Source organism: Ambystoma mexicanum, chromosome 2q (genome assembly GCF_040938575.1).
Source record: "Ambystoma mexicanum isolate Mex_15411 chromosome 2q, UKY_AmexF1_1, whole genome shotgun sequence".
NCBI lineage: Eukaryota > Metazoa > Chordata > Amphibia > Caudata > Ambystomatidae > Ambystoma > Ambystoma mexicanum.
In genome coordinates, this window is record NC_090924.1 from 779,379,522 (window position 1) to 779,405,700 (window position 26,179).

General features: G+C 46.8%; 1 protein-coding gene across 1 annotated transcript in view; it reads right to left on the bottom strand.

Annotated features, from left to right (window-relative positions):
* The window catches only part of ADARB2 (adenosine deaminase RNA specific B2 (inactive)), a 1,587,200-nt gene that overhangs the window by 741,872 nt on the left and 819,149 nt on the right, over positions 1-26,179 (bottom strand). Inside the window, exon 2 of the mRNA XM_069648017.1 lies at positions 14,325-14,411. Coding sequence (XP_069504118.1) covers positions 14,325-14,411 — 87 coding nt within the window. The remainder of the gene's footprint in view (positions 1-14,324; positions 14,412-26,179) is intronic.

Sequence of the window (26,179 nt, forward strand, 5' to 3'; positions counted from 1 at the left end):
AAATGAAAGGAGAGGATGTATGTACAGAGGAGAGGTAGTGAATTAAGTCACCAAGCAGAATGAATGTAGCATCAATATGTAGTAGAGCACAAGCAGTGCATCAATGTCATCACAGAAAGATGGAAGAGGTCCATAAGGGTGTATATATTTATTGCATCATTTGCACAGCACCTTTCACCATTGGTATGATCACAACACGCTGTTGGTTGGACGCCCTCGGGGGACCGAAGTCCAGGTAGGGGAACATTTGGGAAATGCTAGTATGGCTGTGTGCATAATGGCCAGTACAAAAATATGAAGAGCCGGCCAAGTCCCTGCTAGCCACCTATGTTGAGCCGTAATGTGGATCGGTGGTGCGAGGCAGTCTAGAGAGGGTATGCGAAAGTGGGATAGTCATAATGTGTGCAGCTATCGATTGAATTATTGTCATGAACAGTAGATGCATTCTTATGGCTGAGGTGTTGTGCAAAGTGTCTTTGAGTGGTGTATGATGGCAGATGCATGCCGTACAGCGGCCGTCCCTTTGGCTAATTTCCATAAGCATTGAGTGTGAAAGTTTCAATACATTGGCTACAGTCTAATGATCACCTAGATTAATGCAATGTCTAAAATTAATGCCCACTTAGATTCAATGCAATGGCTACATTTTACCTCCACCTGTATTAAAAAAAACAAGTTACATTCTGCCTTCATCTTTCACTTAAATCACAGTATTGATTGAATCTAGGTTTATCATAGGATTGAATCTAGGTTTATCATAGAATGTTACTTTCACATTGTAATCAAAGTGAAGAAAGTTTAAAGAATGAGGAGATTTGGAAGAGCAGAGTGATATTCAAATGAAGGAAAAGACAGTAGGACGAGGCACTGAGTTGAAAGAGTCCAAGAAGAGTGAAAAGGAATGTGTGTTTATCCCGCACAAGCCTAGAGTAGAAACAGTTAATCTCAAGAAGGTGGGACGGAATAACTTTTAAGCAGTGGCAAGTGGTTGAGAGGGGAATGTTTAACACAGCATGACATCTCCCTTGGGCGCAATGTCCTACTTCCCTGCTGAAGAGGCTCTTTGACAAAAGAGTGTGTAACTGCCCCTTTTGTGTGTAGCTGCCAATTCCTTTCCCCAAAAGAATCAGGTACTTTTGAATTACTCATTAGAAGCTCGGTTATTAGCTTGGGTTTCTAAGCAGACACACCTAGTTGCTGCATCCAGTCTGAATTGGAAAGGGTTCATGGCCACTTTTTCTGACTGAGGTTTCAGGAATTTCCCATGAAACCTAGAGGATGGATTCATAATTAAAATGGCCTGCCTTTTCTCTGGTCATCATCAGAAGCCTCCTGGCACCCAGAAGATTTGATCAAGTTGGCAAATGCTTTCGAGCCAGGAAGCGTAATATCTTGTGAATTGCTTGCAGGATCTACCATTTCTGGTTATCTGGTCCCCCACGAATTCTCAGTTTACACACCCCTCAAGGGGTCAGGGATATCCAGCTTTGTAATTATAGAACCTGCAGTAAGCACTCAAGCCCAACCAGCTCACTTGATCTTTTTCTGATATCAACATTGTGCTATTAATCAATTTACTTTGGTATCCTCTTACTGTTTCTATTGACAGCGATTATTTCAATTCAGCCCGGTGAAAGGGTAAAGCCTGAATGTTGACTGTGTAGATTTATATTATCTGAAATGTTAAAGCCTTATCAACATTTCCTTAACTGAGAACACCATTTGATTGAAAGCTCTTATCCACATGTTGTTTTCACCTTTTTTTATTTAGTTTCCCCAACTTATCAGTGTGGTTTTAAATGTAATAAATGTTCTGCTTGTTTGTGGGATTCTGGCAGTATTTCATTTAAGTTTAAATCTGTTTGCATGTGTTCTACAATCGTATACACCTGCAACTAACTTTCCCAGAGATGCATCTTGGATCACTCCTGCATGTTAATCCAAGGTTCTATTGGATCCCTAGTGGGACATCCTTACAGATGCATTTCAAGACAGGTAGAATGCAGGTAAAATATGAGTGATGGGTCTAAATGCTTGCACAATGCTTACACACAAGCAGACAGGGAACTTTGTCGCCCTAGCACCATTCTCCTGTCCCCTTAGCTGATGGAAATGCCACAGACCTCCTCCAAATTCTTTCATCCAGATTTCTAATGAAGTCTAATAAGGAAATACCCTAGTTTGTTTGGAAGGTGTTTCTTTATGCCTCACCACCTAATGCTAAGCATAAGCATAATAATAATTTCAAATGAAGCAGATGTGTTAAGAATGAAATATGATGACACCCCACTACACAATCTTCTTTAATGGAAAGATTATAATATAATATGAAAAGGAGGACCAGGTGTTTATTCTGTTTTTGCATCCATATAGTGCAATATAGGCACCTTGGCACTGAATGATAGATGGCACACAATAGTCAGCTAAGGATTTCTAAGTTAAGGAAAGCTTGCACCTAAATATGTCAAGGTTTCTCTACTTCATGCAAGAGTTGAGGAATGTTAGATAGAGAAGCAAAGCAGCCTTTATCTGCATGCGTCAAGTGCTGGGACAAAATCTAGAATAACTCCTGGTTTTCAAACCTGGGGAAGAAGGGAGGGGCTGGGGCCAAGTGTATCATGCCAACTCTATTTTTGTAATCTATATTAAGATGTATTTTGTAGGTAAAGACGTCTGCAACAATACTGACATTAAATACCAAATTGCAAACACTAACCTGGTCAGACAGCAAAATTGTGAAACAGCAAATGCAGAAGATAAAGATCTCCCGGAGGATCCTGCCTCCCCTTACCGGGACAGAATGACCAGCGAGGGAGAGAGCACAACCCCAAGGGAAACCCTCTGGGGAAAAAAACCCTGTGTAGATGCCGATGGAAATCTTCAGAAATGGGTCTTCAGCGTAATCGTAATCCTCCGGGCGTTGGACCGCAGAATGGCAGTGGTGAGTATTCGACATAAGAAAGACAGGACAGGTAAGTATGCTGCAGTAAAAGAGGTAAGACAAAAGGATTAGGAAAAGGAAAGCGAGTTTCCACTTACTAACAGCTCGTAGATGGGTTTGAGTTTAAGTATGCGTGCAGAGTCAACTCGTAGAAAGCCAAAGCACCTATGTTTCGAAAAGCGGAGCACAAGGAATCCCTACGGAAAGAGAGAGGATTAATATCTGAGAGAGAGAGGAGAAGGGTCTCCAATGGGTCCAGTAGCAGAGAGGAAAATTCACGTTCTTGAAGAATGTAGGAACCCTACTACTTGCTGTTCGTTTGGAAGGTGGATATGAATAGCTGGGTAGAATGCAAGCAGGGAAAGGAAGTCGTTCAGGGAGCACGACAGAAAGAAGGCACTGATGGGTATTTCTAGAAATGGAAATAGTCAAATGAGAAAGGTTAGTAAAGGAAATGAGCACACAACGGTGAGCGTAGGTATTAACCTAGAAACGAATTTACGGAGCGCCAGATAACACAGTAGCGACGCCAGATAACACAGTAGCGACGCATCGAAGAGAGTTCCTTCTATTCCTAAATGGAGTCACATGACCAGCTGATAGCGTCCGTTGAGAACGTGAAGTAACTAGACTGCTGCCGCCCGTATAGCACAAAAAGTGTCAGTGGCCATCTTGAACAAATCCCGTCGTACCGATCCACACAACCGTCTGTTTTGCCAAAGAGACCAACGTCGGAAAGGAGTAACAGTATGCCCCCTCCTTATGGGTGGCGACCCCGGCTTCCCCGGGTGGAGTCGGAAAAATTGTACTACCAGACAGGGAGCATGAACTCCAGAGAACAGTTCCCAGGTTCTTTCCGCCGGGGAATAACCCTTCCAAACGATGAGGAATTGGAGGCGACCCCTATGATATCGAGAGTCACAAATGTTGGCCACCTCATACGCCGGTCCTTTTTTCGGTCACTGCTGGGGGAGATATGGCTTTAGTAGTCCGTAGAAAACAGCCTTTCACTGACAACTTAATCTGGGAAAGATGAAAAACCGGATGTATGCGAGACCAAGAAGAGGGTAAAGCCAATCGAACCGCGGCTGTTCCCATCAAAGACACTACCTTGAAAGGACCAGAAAATCTAGGAGATAGTTTGGAGGGAACTAAATGTCTGGGGAGAAATCGCAAGGCTAACCAGACAGAGTCTCCCACATTCAAGGCTGGTATCTCACGGCAATGTCGATCTGCATATTGTTTAGCTCAGTCTTGTGCCACTTGTAGGGACAAACGAGCAATCCGGTGTCCATCCTGGATATCAGCTATGAGGCTGTCCACCCCCGGAGAACAGGAGGAAGGTGAAGGCACAGTAGGTATAAAGGAAGGATGATACCCATAGGAACAATGAAAGGGGCTAGCCGAATGCCTGGCGTTGTTGTAAGCGTATTCCGCCAAAGGTAAAAGATCCACCCAGTTGTCCTGTGCCGCTGAGACAAAACAACGTAAGTAACCTTCCAACGTTTGATTGAGGCGTTCAGTCTGCCCGTTGGTCTGGGGATGATATCCTGAACTAAGTGCTCTTTTGATTCCCAGGATGTGGCATATCATTTTTCAATAGCGAGAAGTGTATTGAGGGCTTCTGTCTGATACAATAGTATTGGGGAGACCATGTCGGGAAAACACTTCCAAGATGAATATCTTGGACACCTGAGCAGGCCCTGGGATTTTGAGTAAAGGGGTAAAATGAGCCAATATCGTGAAATAGTCGATAGTGACCATAATGGTGGTGTACTGAGAAGAAGAAGGCAGATCCACTATAAAGTCTGTAGATATCACTTGCCAAGGTCTATCTGGAATTGGCATTCGGGCTAGTAGACCAAATGGTGGAACACGAGTAGTTTTGGATTGAATACACGTAATGCATGCTGTCACGTAGTCACAAACATCTGATTGGAGATTGGGCCACCAGAAATGATTTTTGACTAGATCGAGGGTGGTCTGAATACCACGATGTCCAGTGGCCCTGGAGTCATGGCACATACGGAGCACTTCCATTTGGAGAGAGGGGGAAGGGAAAAGGACTTGTTCTCCAAAAAAGTAATAACCTTGGTCTTTAGTGAGGTGATGAGTAGAAGCGAGATCCTCCCATAACTGCCATTGCTGGGAAGTATCTTGTTGGAGCTGCTGAAGAAATTCGGTGATTACTGCAATGAATTTAGCCTTTGGAAACATCCTTTCTGAGTAGAATCTGGTAATTGGAGGGTTCTTGCAAGACAGAGCATCTGCTCGCAGATTTTGATTCCCTGGTAGGAAGGTGAATTTAATCCAATACAGTAAAAAAAAATGAGCCCATCGTGCCTGTCTGTTATTAGTAGTCTGGGCTTGTTGAAGTACTTTTAGGTTCTGATGGTCTGTGCGAACCTCCACTGAAAAGGGTGAGCCTAATAATAGATGTCTCCATTCCTCAAATGCTGTTTTAATTGCTAGTAGTTCATTTTCGAGTACCGAATAATTTTCTTCTGAGGAGTTAAAGGTTCTTCACAGATAGGCAACGGGTCTTTCTTCCCCTTGATCCGACCTTGCAGGAGTACTGTCTGATGAGAGGCATCTGTTTTGACAATAAATTGTCGGGATTGGTCAGGAGTGGACAAAATTGAGGCAGAGGTAAATCAAAGGCATTTTGAGCTTGCTGATCCCAGGAGAATGAAACCCCCTTCTTTAGTAGTCTGGTGATAGGTATAATTGTCTCAGAGTAGCCAGGAATACATTTACGATAAAAGTTTGCGAAACCCAGGAATCGCTGGATTTCTTTAATGGTAGTCGGGGAAGGCCAGTCTAGGACTGCAGACACTTTCTTGGGGTCCACAGAAATGCCTTGAGCAGACAACACAAATCCCAGATAAGTAATCTGTTGGTGGTGGAATTCGCACTTCTCTGCTTTACAGTATAGTTGGTTAGCTTGTAACCGGTCTAAGACGATGTTGACATGATGGATGTGTTCGTCTTTATTTGAAGAGAAGATCAAAATGTCATCTAGGTAAATGATGACAAAGTGGAGGAGAATGTCTGCGAATAAGTGGTCCATAAATCGTTGGAAGACTGCTGGCGCATTTACTAGACCTAACGGCATTACCTGGTACTCGAAATGGCCGAATGGTGTTCGAAAGGCAGTCTTCCACTCATAACCAGGAGCAATCCAAATCAGATGATATGCCCCTCGAAGATCTAATTTAGTGTAAAGAGCCGCTCCATGAACCACTTCCATAATATCCTTGATCAACGGCATGGGATACTTGTCAGAGATAGTGATTTTGGTTAGGCCTCGATAGTCGATACAAGGTCTAAGTTCCTCCGAGTCCGTCTTGGCAAGAAAGAATAGAGAGGCACCGGCAGGAGATTTAGATTCAGTTATGAGACCATTCTTTAGGTTCAAGTGGAGACATTCTTTGAGAGCTGTCTTTTCTCATTGGGAAAGGACGTACATTCGTCCAAACGGAATCGGCCTGTCCGGGAGTAATTCTATGTGACAGTCATCTCTCCGGTGAGGAGGCAACAAAGGAAATCGGGGTGTCGAGAACACACTATGATATTGTTGATGACATTCTGGGATAATTCCTAACTGGCCAATGGAAGTAACAACAGTAGGATCGGCAACCTCAGAAGGTATCTGCACGCCTACAGAATTTAGGTAAAGTAAATGAGTTATGCAATATTCTGAACCTAAGAAAAGAGTTCCTGCCCTCCAGTTTATAAAAGGGTTATGAGTACGTAACCATGGAAGGCCCAAAATAACAGGGAAATGGGCGGCCTTTATCAGATCGAATACCAACGTCTCCTTATGAGAAGCTGTCATGCATAATACTGGTTTGGTCTGTTCTTGAATGGGCCCGGAGCTTAAGGGGCTCCCATCAACCCCTTGAGTAGGAGTAGCGCAAGATTTGGCAACTCTTGCAATCCCAATCTTAGTTGCCCATTGGTCATCCAGAAAATTTCCGGCAGCCCCGCAATCAAGTAACGCAGGGATACCCTGTAGAACTTGGTCAGATAGGATAATGGTTAGGGATACAACTATCATGGATTGATTATCTGCAGATGGTTCAAGCGATGATCCGATCCTATGAGGGGAACCCTGTTTATGTGCACCTGCATGGTTCCCCCTACGTTAGGGGCTTGGCGTTTCCCGATAACGGGATCCGAGAACGGTGAGGAGGAACAATCGGGCAATCCCGTAAAATATGCGAGGAGGACCCGCAATACATACCTAGCCCTAATGACTTTCGTCGTTCTCTTTCAGTAGCGGAAATAGGACCCCTAACAGAACCTATCTGCATGGGTTCTTCTACGGGAGTTGGCTTGCTCGTGATTGGAAAAGAATTGGGATGTGGATGGACCCCTTTGCCTTTCTTCCTCTCCTGAGAACGCTCTTGGAGGCGGTATTCAATCTGCATAGTAAGGGTGATCATATCAGCCAAATTTGCTGGCCGCGGGACTTTAGAAACCTCATCCTTAACTTCCCCCGAGAGGCCTCGCCGGAATAATGTCAGAAGTCCGTCATTAGGCCATCCCATTTCAGAGGACAACTGTTTGAATTGGGTGATATAAGCCATAAGGTCTTTAGTTCCTTGTGTAAGATCAAGGAGTTTCACCTGGGTTGTTACGGAGATCTCTTGCCGGCTAAACATTGATTTTAGGCTATTGGTAAACGCCGGATAGGAGTCTAGAATGGCATTGCCAGAGGTGACTAATGGGGTGACCTAAGCTAGGGCTGGACCCGATAAGTGTGAGATTAGGAAGCCAACCTTGTCTTTATCAGTAGGAAAGAATCGGGACTTAAAGGTAAACTGAACAGTGCAACTATCCAGGAATTCCTTCAGTTTATGCGGATCTCCATCAAACTTGCGCGTGTGTAAGGCAACTGGGGGGTCTCTGAAAATGCTCGGGTGACCTGCTGTCTCAACTGGGCATTATCTTGTTTAAGGGACTGCATCTCCAAGGACATGGATTGCATTGCTGCCATAATAAGCTGCTGCATTTGTTGCTCCATTCCAATGCTGTCTGCCCACTATATTTGGGTGTCGCTAACTGTTATTGTAATCTATATTAAGCTGTACTTTGTAGGTAAAGACGTTTGCAACAATACTGACATTAAATACCAAATTGCAAACACTAACCTGGTCAGACAGCAAAATTGTGAAACAGCAAATGCAGAAGATAAAGATCTCCCGGAGGATCCTGCCTCCCCTTACCGGGACAGAATGACCAGCGAGGGAGAGAGCACAACCCCCATGGAAACCCTCTGGGGGAAAAAACCCTGTGTAGATGCTGATGGAATTCTTCAGAAATGGGTCTTGTGCGTAATCATAATCCTCCGGGCGTTGGACCGCGGAATGGCAATGGTGAGTATTCTACATAAGAAAGACAGGACAGGTAAGTATGCTGCAGTAAAAGAGGTAAGACAAAAGGATTAGGAAAAGGAAAGCGAGTTTACACTTACTAGCAGCTCCTAGACGGGTTTGAGTTTAAGTATGCGAGCGGAGTCAACTCGTAGAAAGCCAAAGCACCTATGTTTTGAAAAGTGGGGCACAAGGAATCCCTACGGAAAGAGAGAGGATTGATATCTGAGAGAGAGAGGAGAAGGGTCTCCAATGGGTCCAGTAGCAGAGAGGAAAACTCACGTTCTTGAAGAATGTAGGAACCCTACTACTTGCTGTTCGTTTGGAAGGTGGATATGAATAGCTGGGTAAAATGCAAGCAGGAAAAGAAAGTCGTTCAGGAAGCACGACGGAAAGAAGGCACTGATGGGGATTTCTAGAAACGGAAATAGTCAAATGAGAAGGGTTAGTAAAGGAAATGAGCACACAACAGTGAGCGTAGGCATTAACCTAGAAACGAATTTACGGAGCGCCACATAACACAGTATCAACACATCAAAGAGAGTTTCTTCTGTTTCTAAATGGAGTCACGTGACCAGCTGATAGCGTCCGTTGAGAACGTGAAGTAACTAGACTGCTGGCATCCGCATAGCACAAAAAGTCGCGGCCATCTTGAACGAATCCCGTCGTACCGATCCACACAACCGTCTGTTTTGCCAAAGAGACCAACGTCGGAAAGGAGTAACAAAATCTTGTTTTGCGCCAATGAATTCCTTCTTGGTGGGGTTGAATTTCAGATGGATTTTATGCATCCGTTCTGTAGTAATCGTGAGTTCAAACACTGTGCAAATGGGCCCAACATCCAAAAGTAATGTGGCATAACTGTAACTTTTCAAATTGCTTGCCTGCTAAAACCTTATCCAGTATAAAGTGGCATTTCACTGCCACACATACTTGAATATGCTTAACAAAGAGAATTCTTCCACGCCAGGGCAGCCCACATGAATACGACCCTGCAGAAATTCCAACTCACACCAACGCCCACAATTGCATTGGTCACCAACCAGACACAAACCAGAGGGGATGACAGAGAAACACACAACATGCTCCGTGGCATCCAGAAATATCAAGCCCAAATGACTGTGGTTGGTACAGAATGCAACGCCATGGCAAACAAAATTGTTCAGCCTAGGGCACCACATGCAGCGCATGTGGCCGCTCGATCACTATGCCAAGGTATGCCGATTGTCAGGACCTCCTGTGAACCAATGCTTATAGGCCCTGAGAACATCACCTAGGAAAAAGAAACAAGCTAAGGCATGGCAAGTTGAGAGAGAGAACAACTCATCGTCGGATGAATCTGAAGATGAGGATGACAGAACAGCAGTGGCCATCAAGGCTCAGCAACCACGGAAAGGAAAGGGGAAAGTAGACCGGACATCCGCACTGGAGCAAAGTGGGAGACAATCAAAGAAAAAGAGAAGGCCCAGATTCTTCATACAAGTTGACAAGCAAGACATAACGATGACCATCGACATGAAACTGAAAAACATCAATATGCTACTATATGCAAATGACAGTAGGAAACCTTTACCCATCGTAGGACAATTTGCACAACGCTCTGCAGGAACGGAGGCACAAATATCCTATCAAAGATATACATTGTTGATGCCGACATAGAATACTTACTCTGCTGGAGGTCAGCAGAAGACTTGTGGTTAAAACAATTAATTTGTAACATCACTGACACTGATGACATACAAGACTTGTTTTCAAAATACCCCAACATTCTCCAGAGGATCGGGTGCTCAAAGACAAGGTGATCAACTTGCATATTGATGCAACCATACAGCCCAAGGCAGTGCGGCATTGGAAAACACTGTTCCATATGAGAGAACTGGTTGCGAAGGAGTTACGTGAGCTGGAAAAGGCAGACATTATTGAGAAGGTAACAGGACCCACACCCCGGATCTCCCCCATGGTAGTGACCAAGAAACCCAAACAACCAGTACTATTTGAATATGCATTGACATGCGCCTCCCGAATGCAGCTATCATCCAGAAGAGACACATCCCACTGCCACTGGATGAGATCATAGCAGACCTAACAGGGTTCAACATCTTCTCAAAGATAGAACTACATGCAGGATACGACCAGCTAAATCTACATAAGGGTTTGAGATACATTACAACGTTCTCGACGCACCTCGGACGGAGGAGATACAAAAGGCTAAATGTCGGTATCTCTTAGGCAGCTGAAGTATTTCAGCAAACTATACAAACAGTCCTCCCGGGTCTCCTGGGCATCCTAAATATCAGTGATGACATTCTCATCCTTGCAGAAAACAAAATGCAACACATATACAGACTGGCAGCTGCCCTCGACCAACTAGACAAAGCTGGCCTAACCATCTACAAACAGAAGTATGAATTCCTCAAGGAACAGATTATGTTTTTCAACTATGTGTTTAACAGTAAGGAGGTGTCAGAAGACCCTCTCAAGGTTGCCGACATCACGAGAGCAACACCACCCATTATGCCCATGGAAGTGCGCAGTTTCTTAACAATGGCATTGTACTGTGGGAGGTTTATAAACAACCTGGCCACGATCTTAGAACCACTGAGAGACCTGCCGAAAGCAGCTACCAAATGGGAATGGAGCAAACAATGTCCAGAAGATTTTGAGTGCATCAAGGAGTCCCTATCCACTGGCGCCATCATGGCATACTATGACACCTGTTTACAGACAGAACTATACATTTATGAAAGCCCAGCTGGACTGGGGGCTGTCTTGGTACAAAACTCCCCCACAGATGGAGTACAACAAGTGGCATACGCATACCTGGCACTGACCCCCATGGAGCAATAATACTCTCACATGGTGAAAGAGGCCATTGCTGTACTAAAGGGATACCAATATTTCCATATTTACCTGTACGTACAGAAATTCAGAACAGTGACAGACCACAAGCACCTAATCCCCATGTTCACATGCTCAGCACCACATCCTCCAGCAAAGATTGCAAAGTGGTTACTACATTTGCTACAATATGACTTTGACCTCATATACCAAACTGGAACCAAAAACCCAGCAGATTTCCTGTGAAGACACCCCTGCGCTGCAACGGTGGCTGAGGTCACAGACTCCACAGAGACAGAGGAGCACATCTGCCAGATCATTCAAACCATGAAACCAAAGGCAATAAGCCTTGCTGACATCATAGAAGCAACGAACGCTGACCCATGCTGCAATTTGGTGAAAAATGCGATACTGGGTGGGAGGTGGAATTCCTTTCTACAAAATACCCACAACTGCACCACAGCAACTACGGACCCCCTACCAGAAGTATTCATGGTTCACCACGAACTGTACATCACAAGCGAGGCACTCATACTGAGGGGCACACGTATACTCATACCACTCAGCTTGCAAGACAGGATCATCTGTTCCTTTTCTGGTGTATGGGTCAGTGACTTCAGTTTCTGCTGTGTCGGTGGAGTGCCCGAACTTTGTATCCCCTGACTTTGGGTACTACATAAACAGAGACCAGTCCCCTACTGCATTGTCTGACTTTATAATTCAGAAATCCAACAAGCAGAGGCAATATCTGCTGGTCAATTCACTCTGCCCTTTATGCCCTGAGGCACAACACAGACCCCTGAGGGCCCACAAAGAAGAAGCTGCGTGGAATGCACAGGCTTTGAACCATCTCCACAAAACCACTAAGGGAGATCTTCAGACTGCCACCAGCACACATCTGAGAAGAAAAACAATGTTCTACTCCGAGGCTCACGTAAAAGGGAAAGGCCTGCATACGCTGAGAAACTACAATTGGACACCGACAACAATGGCAGTGATGGGAGGTTCTATGGGATGAATTGGAGCATGATCAGGACCTCCAAGAGGGTGGAGAGGTGAAGGAGTTGGCATCCTACAAGCCCACCAGTAGGACACTTTTCAAGGCTTTCTAGAATGCAGACATGCTATGTATAGCCCTTATTTAGGATTCTCTTGAGTTCTGTTGATGGGATCCAGTACAGTGATGCTTCCCCCCCCTGTTTCTTCTGCCCATGTTTGGCTTAGAAGATTCATTTGGTTTTGTAGAATGAAAGCATGTATTGTAACAAACTTCCTTTTCATACTACACACATTATGCTCTTCTAGCCTTTTTACCAATCCTTAAGGTAGTCTGCTATTCCATGTTTGTGGCTCACCTATTACTGCTCTAGTAAATCAACATTCATTTGGATTGTGGTGCTCAAATGTCTACATGATATTATAGGTATAGACATAGATTTTAAGCAGATAGTGGGAATATTTCTCTTGAAATAATACTTTATTTGCACTTGAATCTTATTGGAAGATATGATATGATATTTTATTTATAGCACGCCTACACACAAGTGTTTCAAGGCGTGTTTATAGGATGCCTATAACCTGACTACTGTCGGTGATCACACATGATCCTTCACAGAGTTATTACAGTGTAGTCAACAAATATATTTTGTGGATTTATATTTTTAGTTGTTGCGTTGTAGGTGCCTAACTGTATTGCTAAAGACCACCCCTTTATGCCAGCCCCTTTTTGCTAGTGTTCTGTTTGGTCACTCTTCTGCCATTTTGAATGTATTCTCCAACTTTGTGGCGGCGACTCATTTTGTAGATAATGCATATGTTTGCTACCTATTACTACTTCTAGCACTGACAACGGAGCTCCATGCGAAACATTTTTTTGAATCACACATAAGCAATTCCCATGCAGTACTTTCTGTATTGAGCTCAACGCTGGACTACTGCAATGCTTTTCATGGGGGCCTCTCTGTCTGAGAAGCACAAACCCCTCAAAAAGCCCAAACCGCTGCAGGCAGACTCACCCTCGGACTGAACATTTTCCATCCAGGCACCAGGCACCTCACAATCATCCTCTGGCTCCCAAGGATGATCCCATGATCTGCTAGAAGACTCCGCCTGGCGTGCCAATGTCTTGACGGAACAGACCCATCTTACCTTTGAGAACAAGTCAAACCCCACTGTCCGAAATGGACCCTATGGTCAGATTCCATAACCCGCTGACTGTCCCAAAGACCAGATGTAAAGGGCAGGGAGGCAGCCATTTCAAGGTCACGGCTCCCCATTGGTGGAACAGATCCCTGAATGGCCTGTATAAAGATTTGCAGGGTTGGGTTTGCAGAAGGGGCAGCACTGCCCTCGTTGGTTGTCTGTCACCCTAGCTCACGGGCCGCAGTGCTTCATTCCTGAAAGATCACATTCGAAGCAGAGCTGCGATCAAGGGCAGAAAGATAAAAGAAATCACCCAAATTATGGGCTAACACTTAGGCCCTAATTCATAGAACGTTTGGCGCGCAGCAAAGTGACTTTGCACTCCCAAAACACGCTGCAACGGGCCTAATTCACTGAGTGGTGCAAAGTGTACTTTAGTGGCGAAAAGGCACTTCGCGCTGCAAAAGCACTCTTTGCACCGGGCTGAGAATTAGGCCCAGTTCTACTGTCTGTTGGCACAGCCAAGTCACTTTGCACCGTGCTAAATGTTCCATGAATTAGGCCCTTATGGCCTAACTCACAGAACCTTTTCCAATGGGGTTTTGCCATCATAAAATACTTCTGTGAAATTCCGATAGAAATGAGGGGCGCATACCTTCATGCACTTCATACCTATAGATGAGAGCCATCAGTCTGATCCAATGCATGTGTGTTTCAATCATATACGTGCGTGTTCCTCCATTTTGTGTCATTCGAAGTCACTGCGGTCAACAAAACGGCTGTTTATAACTTGTGATTGCCAACAGGATCTCTCTTTCTAAAGTCAATAATCCTGAAAGGGCCTTCCTGGTTACCAATGTGTCAGGCCCTGAGAACACATTATGCCCTGTCAGGTGTCCAGCCTTCACCAGCCACATTATGTTGAACAAGCATTACCCAGCCATAACATTGGCCTAAATAACAAGACATCCAATCTGAGTCCCCCTCCGGATCCCCCACCCGCTGCATAGAACGGAATTACTCACTTAAGCTGTCTTCGTCTTCCAAGCTTGTTGCACCTGGGCTTGCGTGCTTGAATGGAGCGATGAAGTTAGATAAGACACTTACTTTTTCTGGAAAAGAAAGAAAACATCATTTTGAATTACGTGAGCCTCACAATCCTCATACATGTAACATTAACAGGAAATAGGTTTTCCTGAACACATGCTACAGCAAATACGCTTCTAGTACTGCATTGAGAGTGTGCCTTGCTCCCTTCCATTCGCTCAAATGTTCATCTCTGCTTTATTAAAAGAACTGAGAGCAGAGACCTCATACTGGCCCTTTCGGAGAGCACTTACAACCTGGCTCTTTGCCTGGCAGGAATACTTGACAATCTCATTGCTCCTCACTATGTTTAAATGTAACTGGTTGCAGCAGCGCCCTGGTGCCCTTGGGCTTGGACGCATCATAAATGTAAAAAATAAATAAAAAATAAAATAAAAATAAAATAAATTAACACCATAGCCCAATGGGTTATACGATGGTCATGCACATTGCTAATGATTATAACTTAGGTGGTACGTAGGAAAGGGTGTATACGCACATTCACAATCAAGATGTTATGTCCTGCCACAACACACATTAATACCCTGGTCAAAGGTGAGTAGATTCCTGCCAGATAACTTCTGAACACATCTCAGCAGGAACCTTTCAGGTTCATTCAATCCAGAGTGTGGGCCTTTAAATAGTAGGTCCTCCAACAGGAACCCTCCAAGTATTTATAGTGAGGAGACGCATCATGTTGATGAAGCATTACGGTGATACAGAACTCTAAAATTGGGTAACAACAGGGCACATGCCATGCATTTTATTTGAGCTGGGGAGGCAGGTGGGGCGAAATAGCGCGGGTCAAAGTGCTGGCTCCAGCTCGACTTTCGCATAGGGCTAGAACCTGTTGAATTCCCAGCTCGATCAGCACAAGTGCAAAAACACAACATCTTGACCAACACCAGGATTTGAACAGAGACACCTCTAGGTCAGTACAGGCCAAAAGGCAGCCTTTATCTAGCTGAAATATCCTGCTGAAATAGTATTTTCCTGATCTGCGTGGATATGCAGATATCTTATGGGTGAGCTTTAAGCAAGTCATAGACAATGCCAAGCTGCATAATCTTTCAATAGGTTTCTTAATCATGCTAATTATGCCATAGGTAAGGCAAGCTTGCCAGATAAATTGCCTGTGCATAGGCAGGGCATAGGCCATGCAATTTTGAACTCCTGGCATCCATGAACTTCTTCTGGTTGCAGCAAAATTTAACCAGACTGCACAGACTGGGGAGGGGGCGGGTAGCAGGAGTTCCTACTGCACTAGCGACCTGGCAGGAAGCAGAGCCTTACTGGCATAAGGCCCAGTGATATTGAACCAGACTGCACAGACTGGGGAGGGGGCGGGTAGCAGGAGTTCCTACTGCACTAGCGACCTGGCAGGAAGCAGAGCCTTACTGGCATAAGGCCCAGTGATATTGAACCAGACTGCACAGACTGGGGAGGGGGCGGGTAGCAGGAGTTCCTACTGCACTAGCGACCTGGCAGGAAGCAGAGCCTTACTGGCATAAGGCATAGCAATATTGAACCAGACTGCACAGACTGGGGAGGGGGCGGGTAGCAGAAGTTCCTACTGCACTAGCGACCTGGCAGGAAGCAGAGCCTTACTTGCATAAGGCCCAGCGATATTGAACCAGACTGCACAGACTGGGGAGGGGGCGGGTAGCAGGAGTTCCTACTGCACTAGCGACCTGGCAGGAAGCAGAGCCTTACTGGCATAAGGCCCAGCGATATTGAACCAGACTGCACAGACTGGAGAGGGGGCGGGTAGCAGGAGTTCCTACTGCACTAGCGACCTGGCAGGAAGCAGAGCCTGACTGGCATAAGGCCCATCGATATTGAACCAGACTGCACAGACTGGGGAGGGGGCGGGTAGCAGGAGTTCCTACTGCACTAGCGACCTGGCAGGAAGCAGAGCCTTACTGGCATAAGGCACAGCGATATTGAACCAGACTGCACAGACTGGGGAGGGGGCTGGTAGCAGGAGTTCCTACTGCACTAGCGACCTGGCAGGAAGCAGAGCCTTACTGGCATAAGGCACAGCGATATTGAACCAGACTGCACAGACTGGGGAGGTGGTGGGTAGGAGTTCCTACTGCACTAGCGACCTGGCAGGAAGCACAGCCTTACTGGCATAAGGCCCAGCGATATTGAACCAGACTGCACAGACTGGGGAGGGGGCGGGTAGCAGGTGCTCCTACTGCACTAGCGACCTGGCAGGAAGCAGAGCCTTACTGGCATAAGGCACAGCAATATTGAACCAGACTGCACAGACTGGGGTGGGGGTGGGGGCGGGTAGCAGGCGCTCCTACTGCACTAGCGACCTGCCAGGAAGCAGAGCCTTACTAGCATAAGGCACAGCAATATTGAACCAGACTGCACAGACTGGGAAGGGGGCGGGTAGCAGGAATTCCTACTGCACTAGCGACCTGGCAGGAAGCAGAGCCTTACTGGCATAAGACCCAGCGATATTGAACCAGACTGCACAGACTGGGGAGGGGGCGGGTAGGAGTTCCTACTGCACTAGCGACCTGGCAGGAAGCAGAGCCTTACTGGCATAAGGCCCAGCGATATTGAACCAGACTGCACAGACTGGGGAGGGGGCAGGTAGCAGGAATTCCTACTGCACTAGCGACCTGGCAGGAAGCAGAGCCTTACTGGCATAAGGCCCAGCGATATTGAACCAGACGGCACAGACTGGGGAGGGGGCGGGTAGGAGTTCCTACTGCACTACCGACCTGGCAGGAAGCAGAACCTTACTGGCATAAGGCACAGCGATATTGAACCAGACTGCACAGACTGGGGAGGTGGTGGGTAGGAGTTCCTACTGCACTAGCGACCTGGTAGGAAGCACAGTCTTACTGGCATAAGGCCCAGCGATATTGAACCAGACTGCACAGACTGGGAAGGGGGCGGGTAGCAGGAGTTCCTACTGCACTAGCGACCTGGCAGGAAGCAGAGCCTTACTGGCATAAGGCCCAGCAATATTGAACCAGACTGCACAGACTGGGGAGGGGGCGGGTAGCAGGAGTTCCTACTGCACTAGCGACCTGGCAGGAAGCAGAGCCTTGCTGGCATAAGGCCCAGCGATATTGAACCAGACTGGGGAGGGGGCGGGTAGCAGGAGTTCCTACTGCACTAGCGATTTGGCAGGAAGCAGAGCCTTACTGGCATAAGGCCCAGCGATATTGAACCAGACTGCACAGACTGGGGAGGGGGCGGGTAGCAGGAGTTCCTACTGCACTAGCGACCTGGCAGGAAGCGGAGCCTTACTGGCATAAGGCCCAGCGATATTGAACCAGACTGCACAGACTGGGGAGGGGGCTGGTAGCAGGAGTTCCTACTGCACTAGCGACCTGGCAGGAAGCAGAGCCTTACTGGCATAAGGCACAGCAATATTGAACCAGACAGCACAGACTGGGGAGGGGGCGGGTAGGAGTTCCTACTGCACTAGCGACCTGGCAGGAAGCAGAGCCTTACTGGCATAAGGCCCAGCGATATTGAACCAGACTGCACAGACTGGGGAGGGGGCGGGTAGCAGGTGCTCCTACTGCACTAGCGACCTGGCAGGAAGCAGAGCCTTACTGGCATAAGGCACAGCAATATTGAACCAGACTGCACAGACTGGGGTGGGGGCGGGTAGCAGGTGCTCCTACTGCACTAGCGACCTGCCAGGAAGCAGAGCCTTACTGGCATAAGGCCCAGCGATATTGAACCAGACTGCACAGACTGGGGTGGGGGCGGGTAGCAGGCGCTCCTACTGCACTAGCGACCTGCCAGGAAGCAGAGCCTTACTGGCATAAGGCCCAGCGATATTGAACCAGACTGCACAGACTGGGGAGGGGGCGGGTAGGAGGAATTCCTACTGCACTAGCGACCTGGCAGGAAGCAGAGCCTTACTGGCATAAGGCCCAGAGATATTGAACCAGACTGCACAGACTGGGGAGGGGGTGGGTAGGAGTTCCTACTGCACTAGCGACCTGGCAGGAAGCAGAGCCTTACTGGCATATGGCCCAGCGATATTGAACCAGACTGCACAGACTGGGGAGGGGGCGGGTAGCAGGAATTCCTACTGCACTAGCGACCTGGCAGGAAGCAGAGCCTTACTGGCATAAGGCCCAGCGATATTGAACCAGACTGCACAGACTGGGGAGGGGGCGGGTAGGAGTTCCTACTGCACTAGCGACCTGACAGGAAGCAGAACCTTACTGGCATAAGGCATAGCAATATTGAACCAGACTGCACAGACTGGGGAGGGGGCGGGTAGGAGTTCCTACTGCACTTGCGACCTGGCAGGAAGCAGAGCCTTACTGGCATAAGGCCCAGTGATATTGGACCAGACTGCACAGACTGGGGAGGGGGTGGGTAGCAGGAGTTCCTACTGCACTAGCGACCTGGCAGGAAGCAGAGCCTTACTGGCATAAGGCCCAGCGATATTGAACCAGACTGCACAGACTGGGGAGGGGGCGGGTAGCAGGAGTTCCTACTGCACTAGCGACCTGGCAGGAAGCAGAGCCTTACTGGCATAAGGCCCAGCGATATTGAACCAGACTGGGGAGGGGGCGGGTAGCAGGAGTTCCTACTGCACTAGCGACCTGGCAGGAAGCAGAGCCTTACTGGCATAAGGCCCAGTGATATTGAACCAGACTGCACAGACTGGGGAGGGGGCGGGTAGCAGGAGTTCCTACTGCACTAGCGACCTGGCAGGAAGCAGAGCCTTACTGGCATAAGGCCCAGCGATATTGAACCAGACTGCACAGACTGGGGAGGGGGCGGGTAGCAGGAGTTCCTACTGCACTAGCGACCTGGCAGGAAGCAGAGCCTTACTGGCATAAGGCACAGCAATATTGAACCAGACTGCACAGACTGGGGAGGGGGCGGGTAGGAGTTCCTACTGCACTAGCGACCTGGCAGGAAGCGGAGCCTTACTGGCATAAGGCCCAGCGATATTGAACCAGACTGGGGAGGGGGCGGGTAGCAGGAGTTCCTACTGCACTAGCGACCTGGCAGGAAGCAGAGCCTTACTGGCATATGGCCCGCAAGGAGCCAATGTCCCCAGAAACCAACTGCTTGATGCTTTTGTAGTGTCTTTTCAAAACATAAAATGGAGAGGATGGATATTGCACTGCAGTTTGCTTGAGCAGATTTCTCAGCATTTGAGATGAGCACAAAGGCTTCAGTTGTCAAAGATTGCAATCAGGCAGTATTTGCAAGCGCTTATGTAAAACAAATGAGGAAACTAATTTGCTTTACACGATGTAATTAAATAGCCATGATTAGAAAACAAAAAGAAAAATAATAGTTAAGTTTCACTTAGCTGCTGCCAAATGGAACTTTAAACAGCTGTCCCTTTAGTACTCCGGGATTCATAGTGTAATAAGGCACAGAGTGTCACTGACCTTTTACTAAGAAAACTGCCATTCCGCCTCCATTCCAGCCTGGCACCACTGTGCCCTCCATCTGATGTAGCATCCCTCAGACCTCATGCTGAGAGCCACACTCGTCATTTAAGTCGGCGTTTGTACTACGGGGCTGTGGCAGACAGGCCCGTCACATGTGACTCCTTCTAGTCCTTTGCCTATCATGGCAGCACATCAGCTATGATCTCAGTCACTGGGCATATGATGGCAATACATGGCATACGATGGCAATACATGGCATATGATGGCAATACATGGCATACGATGGGAATCCTGGGGCATTTTGGTGGGGAGTTCCTTGACCTTTGGACTGGAATGGACCAGGATGATTCAGGATGGATCTGGAAGGTTTGGGGCAGGGGGAAGTGTTCTGTTTTTAGGATTTGCACTGTATAGGTTATACATCTCTTTGCTCAATCGTCTGCACCTTATGTGCTACCCATCAATCTCCTTAAACATTGTGAAATGCCATAATCATTACTTCTACTTATGGCATCTTTTCCCTTCCTTATTTCCTCCTGCTTACCCTCTACCTGCCGCTGCAAAAAGGAAAAGGCCAGCAAGGAAGCCTTCTCTGCCTACGCCTCAAGACTATGGAACTTCCCCCCAGTCAGCATCAGACTCACCCCCATGATTCTACAATTCAGAAAAGAACTCAAGACCCACCTCTTCAAAGAGTCTCTCGACCTGAACACCTAGGCCATCACGTCACCCCTCGTGCCACCTGACTTGCTAAACGCCATCCGGGCCGCTCCTCCCCGCCACCCTGTACGGCTGTACCCCTCCTCTGTGTCCCTCTGTATCCTACCTCTGCTGTGTATTTGTTCTGTTGTTATTAACAACAGAATAAATACACAGCAGGTTGTTACTTCTGAAAAGTGATCCATTATGCATCTGTACTGTTGTATACCTTTGTAAAGGGCTCTGTTGCTTCTTGGAGCTAGGTCTGCGCTCAATAAATACAATAATAATAATAATAATAATAATATACATGCTTCAAATAGTTTGCCCATATGAAATAAATTTACATAGGACTTTTGTGACCGGCCTTGGGGCAGCCTACTTCACTACACCTTTTAAAAGTCACGGATTATCCACTGGGATGAGCCAGGTCAACCATGACCACATTATGCATAGGATAGCCCAAGCACATCCCGAGCCTCTCGCGCAGCCAGACTTTACATGCGCATTTTGCAACACAATTGCTACTCTTCGACCTCTTGCACGTACACTTCTGCATGCTTTGCACCATATTTTACTTAAACACATCACCCGTGGCCCAGCAGGACCCTGGATATTCACTGGGGTCTCCTCAACTCGAAATGCTAGTCAGAACTGGAGCACCCCAATTTTTGCCGCCAACTCCTTTTGAAACCGATTGCATCATTAAGATCGAATGTTCATTGATGCATCTTTTTGTTACAGAAACTAAACAGTGTTACCGTTCACTGTTTTAGCCAGTGCAAAGAAATGCACTAGTGCAAATACTTTTGGTTCTAATGTACTTTTTTGCACAGCTGCTAGGTTTCTGCAATACAGGCCCTGGGCCTATGTAAGACATATTTAAAAGGAGAAACATGTGCAGGGAAATTCGAATTTCTTTATTAATGCAAAATGTAAAATGGAGCTTTGCACAAAGAGCCAGGTGTGGTCAGTGAAAAGTGCAGATGCAAATCAATATTTTGGGAGTTCTAAGATAAGGTAGATGATTGCATGTTTAACGATAACATAGGTACAGCTGTATCCTCTGCTAGCCCGTGGCCATCTAGCCGCTCTGCATATGGCATTTACATTGAGCAAAGACCTTTCACTAAATTAGAGTCTGCAATGGAAGACTCCTAACATGGCCGCACAACGCTACGGTGCACCAAGTACCTGATCCGTGCACTTGATGCCGGGAAAACCCAACACAGCTTTGTGACGGTGTTTTGTCATCACTGCTTGTGGACCTACGCAGTTCCATCAACATAATTAAGAGGGCCACTTGTTGAACCGCCACAATCATTGATTTCAACATTCTAGCTTCCCCTCTCCCAAGTCACAATGCATGTCGCTGTGTTACGTTTCACCCTTTTGGCTGTGCGACAGATTTTACGTCAATGGTTCACAATTAGACACAAAACAATACGAAAACGTGATATTCACAGACTTCAATTTTAGTTAATCTGTGTCTTGAAGGGTCAAAAAGTGGCATCCTTTGAGAGAAACTTCGAGCAAGGTTTGCCATTCAGATGCAATGGTGATGTTAAAGTCTTCTGGAAGACACGGATGAAGGGGTGTCCATTGCATAATTTGACACTGAAATGGTCAAATGGCTCGAGAAACTCAGTAAAAAGGCCTTATTGAAGGGTTGGTGTATGAGCGCCTAATGCGGACGACCGCGTGCTCTCTCCAAATCAAGCATGTATTGTCGAGTGGATACGAGTGAGAGTTGAGTGGAGTGCTCTTTGTTGATAGCTTTATGTCGCAGCCGGAGAGTGGAGGGATTTTGGGGGTATGGGGGTGGGGAATGTCGACACGTAAAATTCAGCCTTCCCCTCAAGCTCCTCCACCCACTCCCCGGTTCATGATGCTTGCGCCCACTCGTTCACAGAGATGCGATGTGAGCTCCCGGCCACAGTTATTACCTTAATGCCCATCAGACCCAGCCTTATCCTTTGCAGATGGACACCTCCGCTTCTATGAAAAATCAAGGTAACTGATGACACGCGCGGCGGGGGGGGTGATGTGAAAAGCTAGGATGACCTTCCCTTCCATGTTCTTGTGCATGTATGTCTCATTGCAATAACAAGACACATATAACATATGAACCCTGATGCCAAATGAACCAAGCAGAGACAGCAACCACCCAATTATATTAAATCTTCGCAAGGAACATCTTGGTGCATATTGGAATATAATCTCCCAGTGAAGCTTACAATATGCTCTTTTGCTTGTCGGTTAATGAGCGCTATTAATAATTATGTTTAAAACGCAGCTTCAGAATGCAAAACTATGATTAGCCAGATGGCCATTGATGGGTTGCCAGACCCGCATTAGTGATGTTTTACTGAATTAGTTTGATTCGCATATTCTAATTTCTAACCATAAGCCACTTTGCATGTGGCGGCCATGGTTGGAGCACGCTTCCTTGAAATCATCATATATTCTCTCCATGGTGGAGAAGGGCGGAGGCTGAAGAATAAGGATTGGGATAGGGTACCATAGACCCACCCCGCTGTCTATCCCTAAGGGTACAGAGGACAATCATTGTCCGTCCCCCGGGGCAGGCTCTGTATGATCATCACCCTATTAAACATTGATTGACATGGGTTTCCACTATTTCTTTGTGGCTTTCTACATATGAAATCCTGATCACAGAATGTGTCCCTTCTTTTATGTGAAATTGATACATGAAAGTAAAGGAAAATATTCTTCTTGTTCCATATCCACTAATGGCTTAAAGGGAATGCATCGCAGAATTGCCTGATATGGTTTTCAATCTCCGGCAGGGGGGAGGAGGGGATGGACATGGCCGGTAACAGCCTGCCAGCCCGAGCGATGTGAGGGCCTCGGTGCGAGCTATGGACAGTTACCAGCCAAGTCTGCCCCCCCAACCCTACTGGGCCATGCCATGAAAGCCATTCGCACCCCGGTTTTCATTCGGGGTGTGAATGGCTTTCTTTTATCCCCTCAAGAGCCGTCATAGGGAAAAGGGTCAAAGTCCCTTTTCCATTTCTATGGTGGCTGGAATGGGAGGAGCAGCAGACTGGAGTTGAAAGCTCCGGTCCTGCAGGTAAGTGTGGAGGTAGGGGGTGGGCAAGAGAGGAATTGTTTGATTTGGGGGAGTTCCCTGTTGCCTCCCCACATAAAAACTAAAATATTATGACACCCGGGGAAGGGCCTCCAGTGGCTGGAACAGCAGGCAGATCATGTATATTTTATTCTCACCCACTTTTCCAGCCACCTGATTTCCCAATGGCCCTTCCCCAGGTGCAAATGCTCATTTCCTAGCCTGCCCTTTGCAAGTTTCCATCAACATTCTTGCCCTCCTTCCGAATGTTCTATCTGTCCTCCTTCTCACCCTCTCTCTAACAACTAATTCCTCCCTTTCTCACACCTGCCTTATCATTCTCTCATTCTTGCCTAAAACCCATTTCCGCCTCTCTTCCACTGCCTCTCTCTTCTTCAGTATGGCTCAACCTCCTTATAAAAGTGTCTTCGTTCACCCTGTCATTCTCCAGCCTACTCCCCTTTGCATCTCTTCCTTCTTCAATTTACAATATTTCCACCCCCATTTCAGTTGTCCTTTGCTCTATTCCTCCCTTGCAGTCTTCCTTCTCTCCACTCCACTTCTCTCTTACACATAGCAGTCTGGCTGCATCTTGCATTCTGTGTTCTCCCCACAACCCCTCCCCTACGCCTACAAGCTGCTTTGTAGGCCGAGTCGATGACACAGGAAGTGTTTGCTTTTCATTTTAAATGCAGCAGTTTGCAGCTGCTGAATTGCAATTTCCTTCTGACTTCAGGTACTGTACAGGTGATCTCAAACAGACTACTTGCGACATAATCAATTTGTTTTGTTTCTAAATTCAATATATTTCTTAGGAGTCGTATAGATAATTCTCCAAGGATGACTGTGAGTTGGGATCTGACCACGCGCAGAGCCATCCTTACCCTGAAGAAAACACTGCAGAGGGAAAGATGACATTACCTCGCGCCTGCCCTTGCACCCTAACAGGGTGACTCATAGCACACCCATGCAACCCTGAGGCTGCTCGCATCAGTATGTAGATGCGTAAGTGATGCAAACCTTGTGTTGTTTAGAATGCAATGAACACCACGTCGAGAGCGTGCACAGTATGTGATTCCAACCCTTTTATCAGAGGCATGTTTGTCAAATGTAAATATCCATGTTCATTCTGATGCTCCCAAAGGAGTCTTTGGTTTTATGCAAGCAGGCTGGAGCCTACAATGGGCATACAGGTCCCAGTTCCCTTTCTCATAGTGGTATTTAGAAAGAGTATAATATGAGTGTTCCAGACTGTCCATCGTGGAATGCCCACCTATCAGAACATCATATACATGGCTGTTCACGGTTTTGATAATGTGCATTACTCAGCAGGGCAAGTGAACATTTCTTATTATGACTACAATACATAATACAAACGTTTCACATTCTGAAAAACTGTCAGATTACCATATTAGTACCATTACATCATTTCCAATGTTTTAAATGGATGCACTTGTAACAAAACAGAAAAAGGAAACACAGGCCCCTCAAGATATAGACATAGGAATAAAGCGAGACAGTGACAGACACCGGAAAAAAACGAGGGACAGAGAGAGAAAAAAACGTGCAAAGTGAGAGAGTGGAAAGAGAAAGACGGAGAGAGCAAGAGAGAGAGAGAGAGAGAGAGAAACAGAGAGAGAGAGAGAGAGAGAGCACGAGAGAGAACGTGAGAGAGAGCGTGAGAGAAAGAGAGAGCAAGTGAGAGCAAGTGAGAGAGAAAGTGTGAGAGAGAGCAATGCAAGTGAGAGAAAGAGAGAGCGAGAGAGAGCAAGAGAGAGACAGAAAGTGAGAGAGAGAGAGAGAGAGAGGGAGCGAGAGAGAGAGGGGGATGAGTGCGCACTAGACACTTATATAAAATGCATCAACGCCTTATTGTTATTAAATGAGCCCGTTCCCGAGAGCTGGGTGATTTAATTTCAATAGGGCACCTGCTGCGCCTTCTCCCTCCACGCCCGGGGGAGACTTTGAAAGACTCCCCAAGCTTGCGTGGCGGGGGCTAATGGCACCCCGGCCGGTGGCCCGGGTGGATGCATGGGCGCCCCTGCCCTAAAGCTGGCTCTGATCATTGCATAGTTTGTAAAAAACATCTTTGCAACGTTTTAAGCAGTGTTTTGTACATCGTGCACATTGAATGCACAGTCAAAAAAGATCTCCACTGTATTTGGCAGCTCCTGGGGTATCCTTTCCCCAGCCGGGTGTCCCCCTTCCTGGAGGGTGGCAACAAATGGCATCTCTGCCCATTGAAGGAATGTCAGTGCTCTTTTTGCCTCTAATTCCGATGGAGTGAAATTGCTTTTGTAATCTAAATCCACTCCAGGTTTACCGCCCTGAGCACAGTGTTAATGTCTGCCCCAGCGGATGCTAATTCTTCTGCTTTGATGGCCAACCATTGATATTTTTTGCGCGATTGTAGCACCATTCAAATGTCCGGGGCAAAACAGCTCATCAGGACTTCACAGAACTGTACTGAACAATGCAGGAAGAAGCTATGGACAGGGCAGGAGTGCATGGATACTGCGTGATTGATGATTACAGTTTTGGTTTGAAGTGGCACATACATGCCAGTAGCGGCACGCATTTCTCTTATTGTGGTGAGATATTC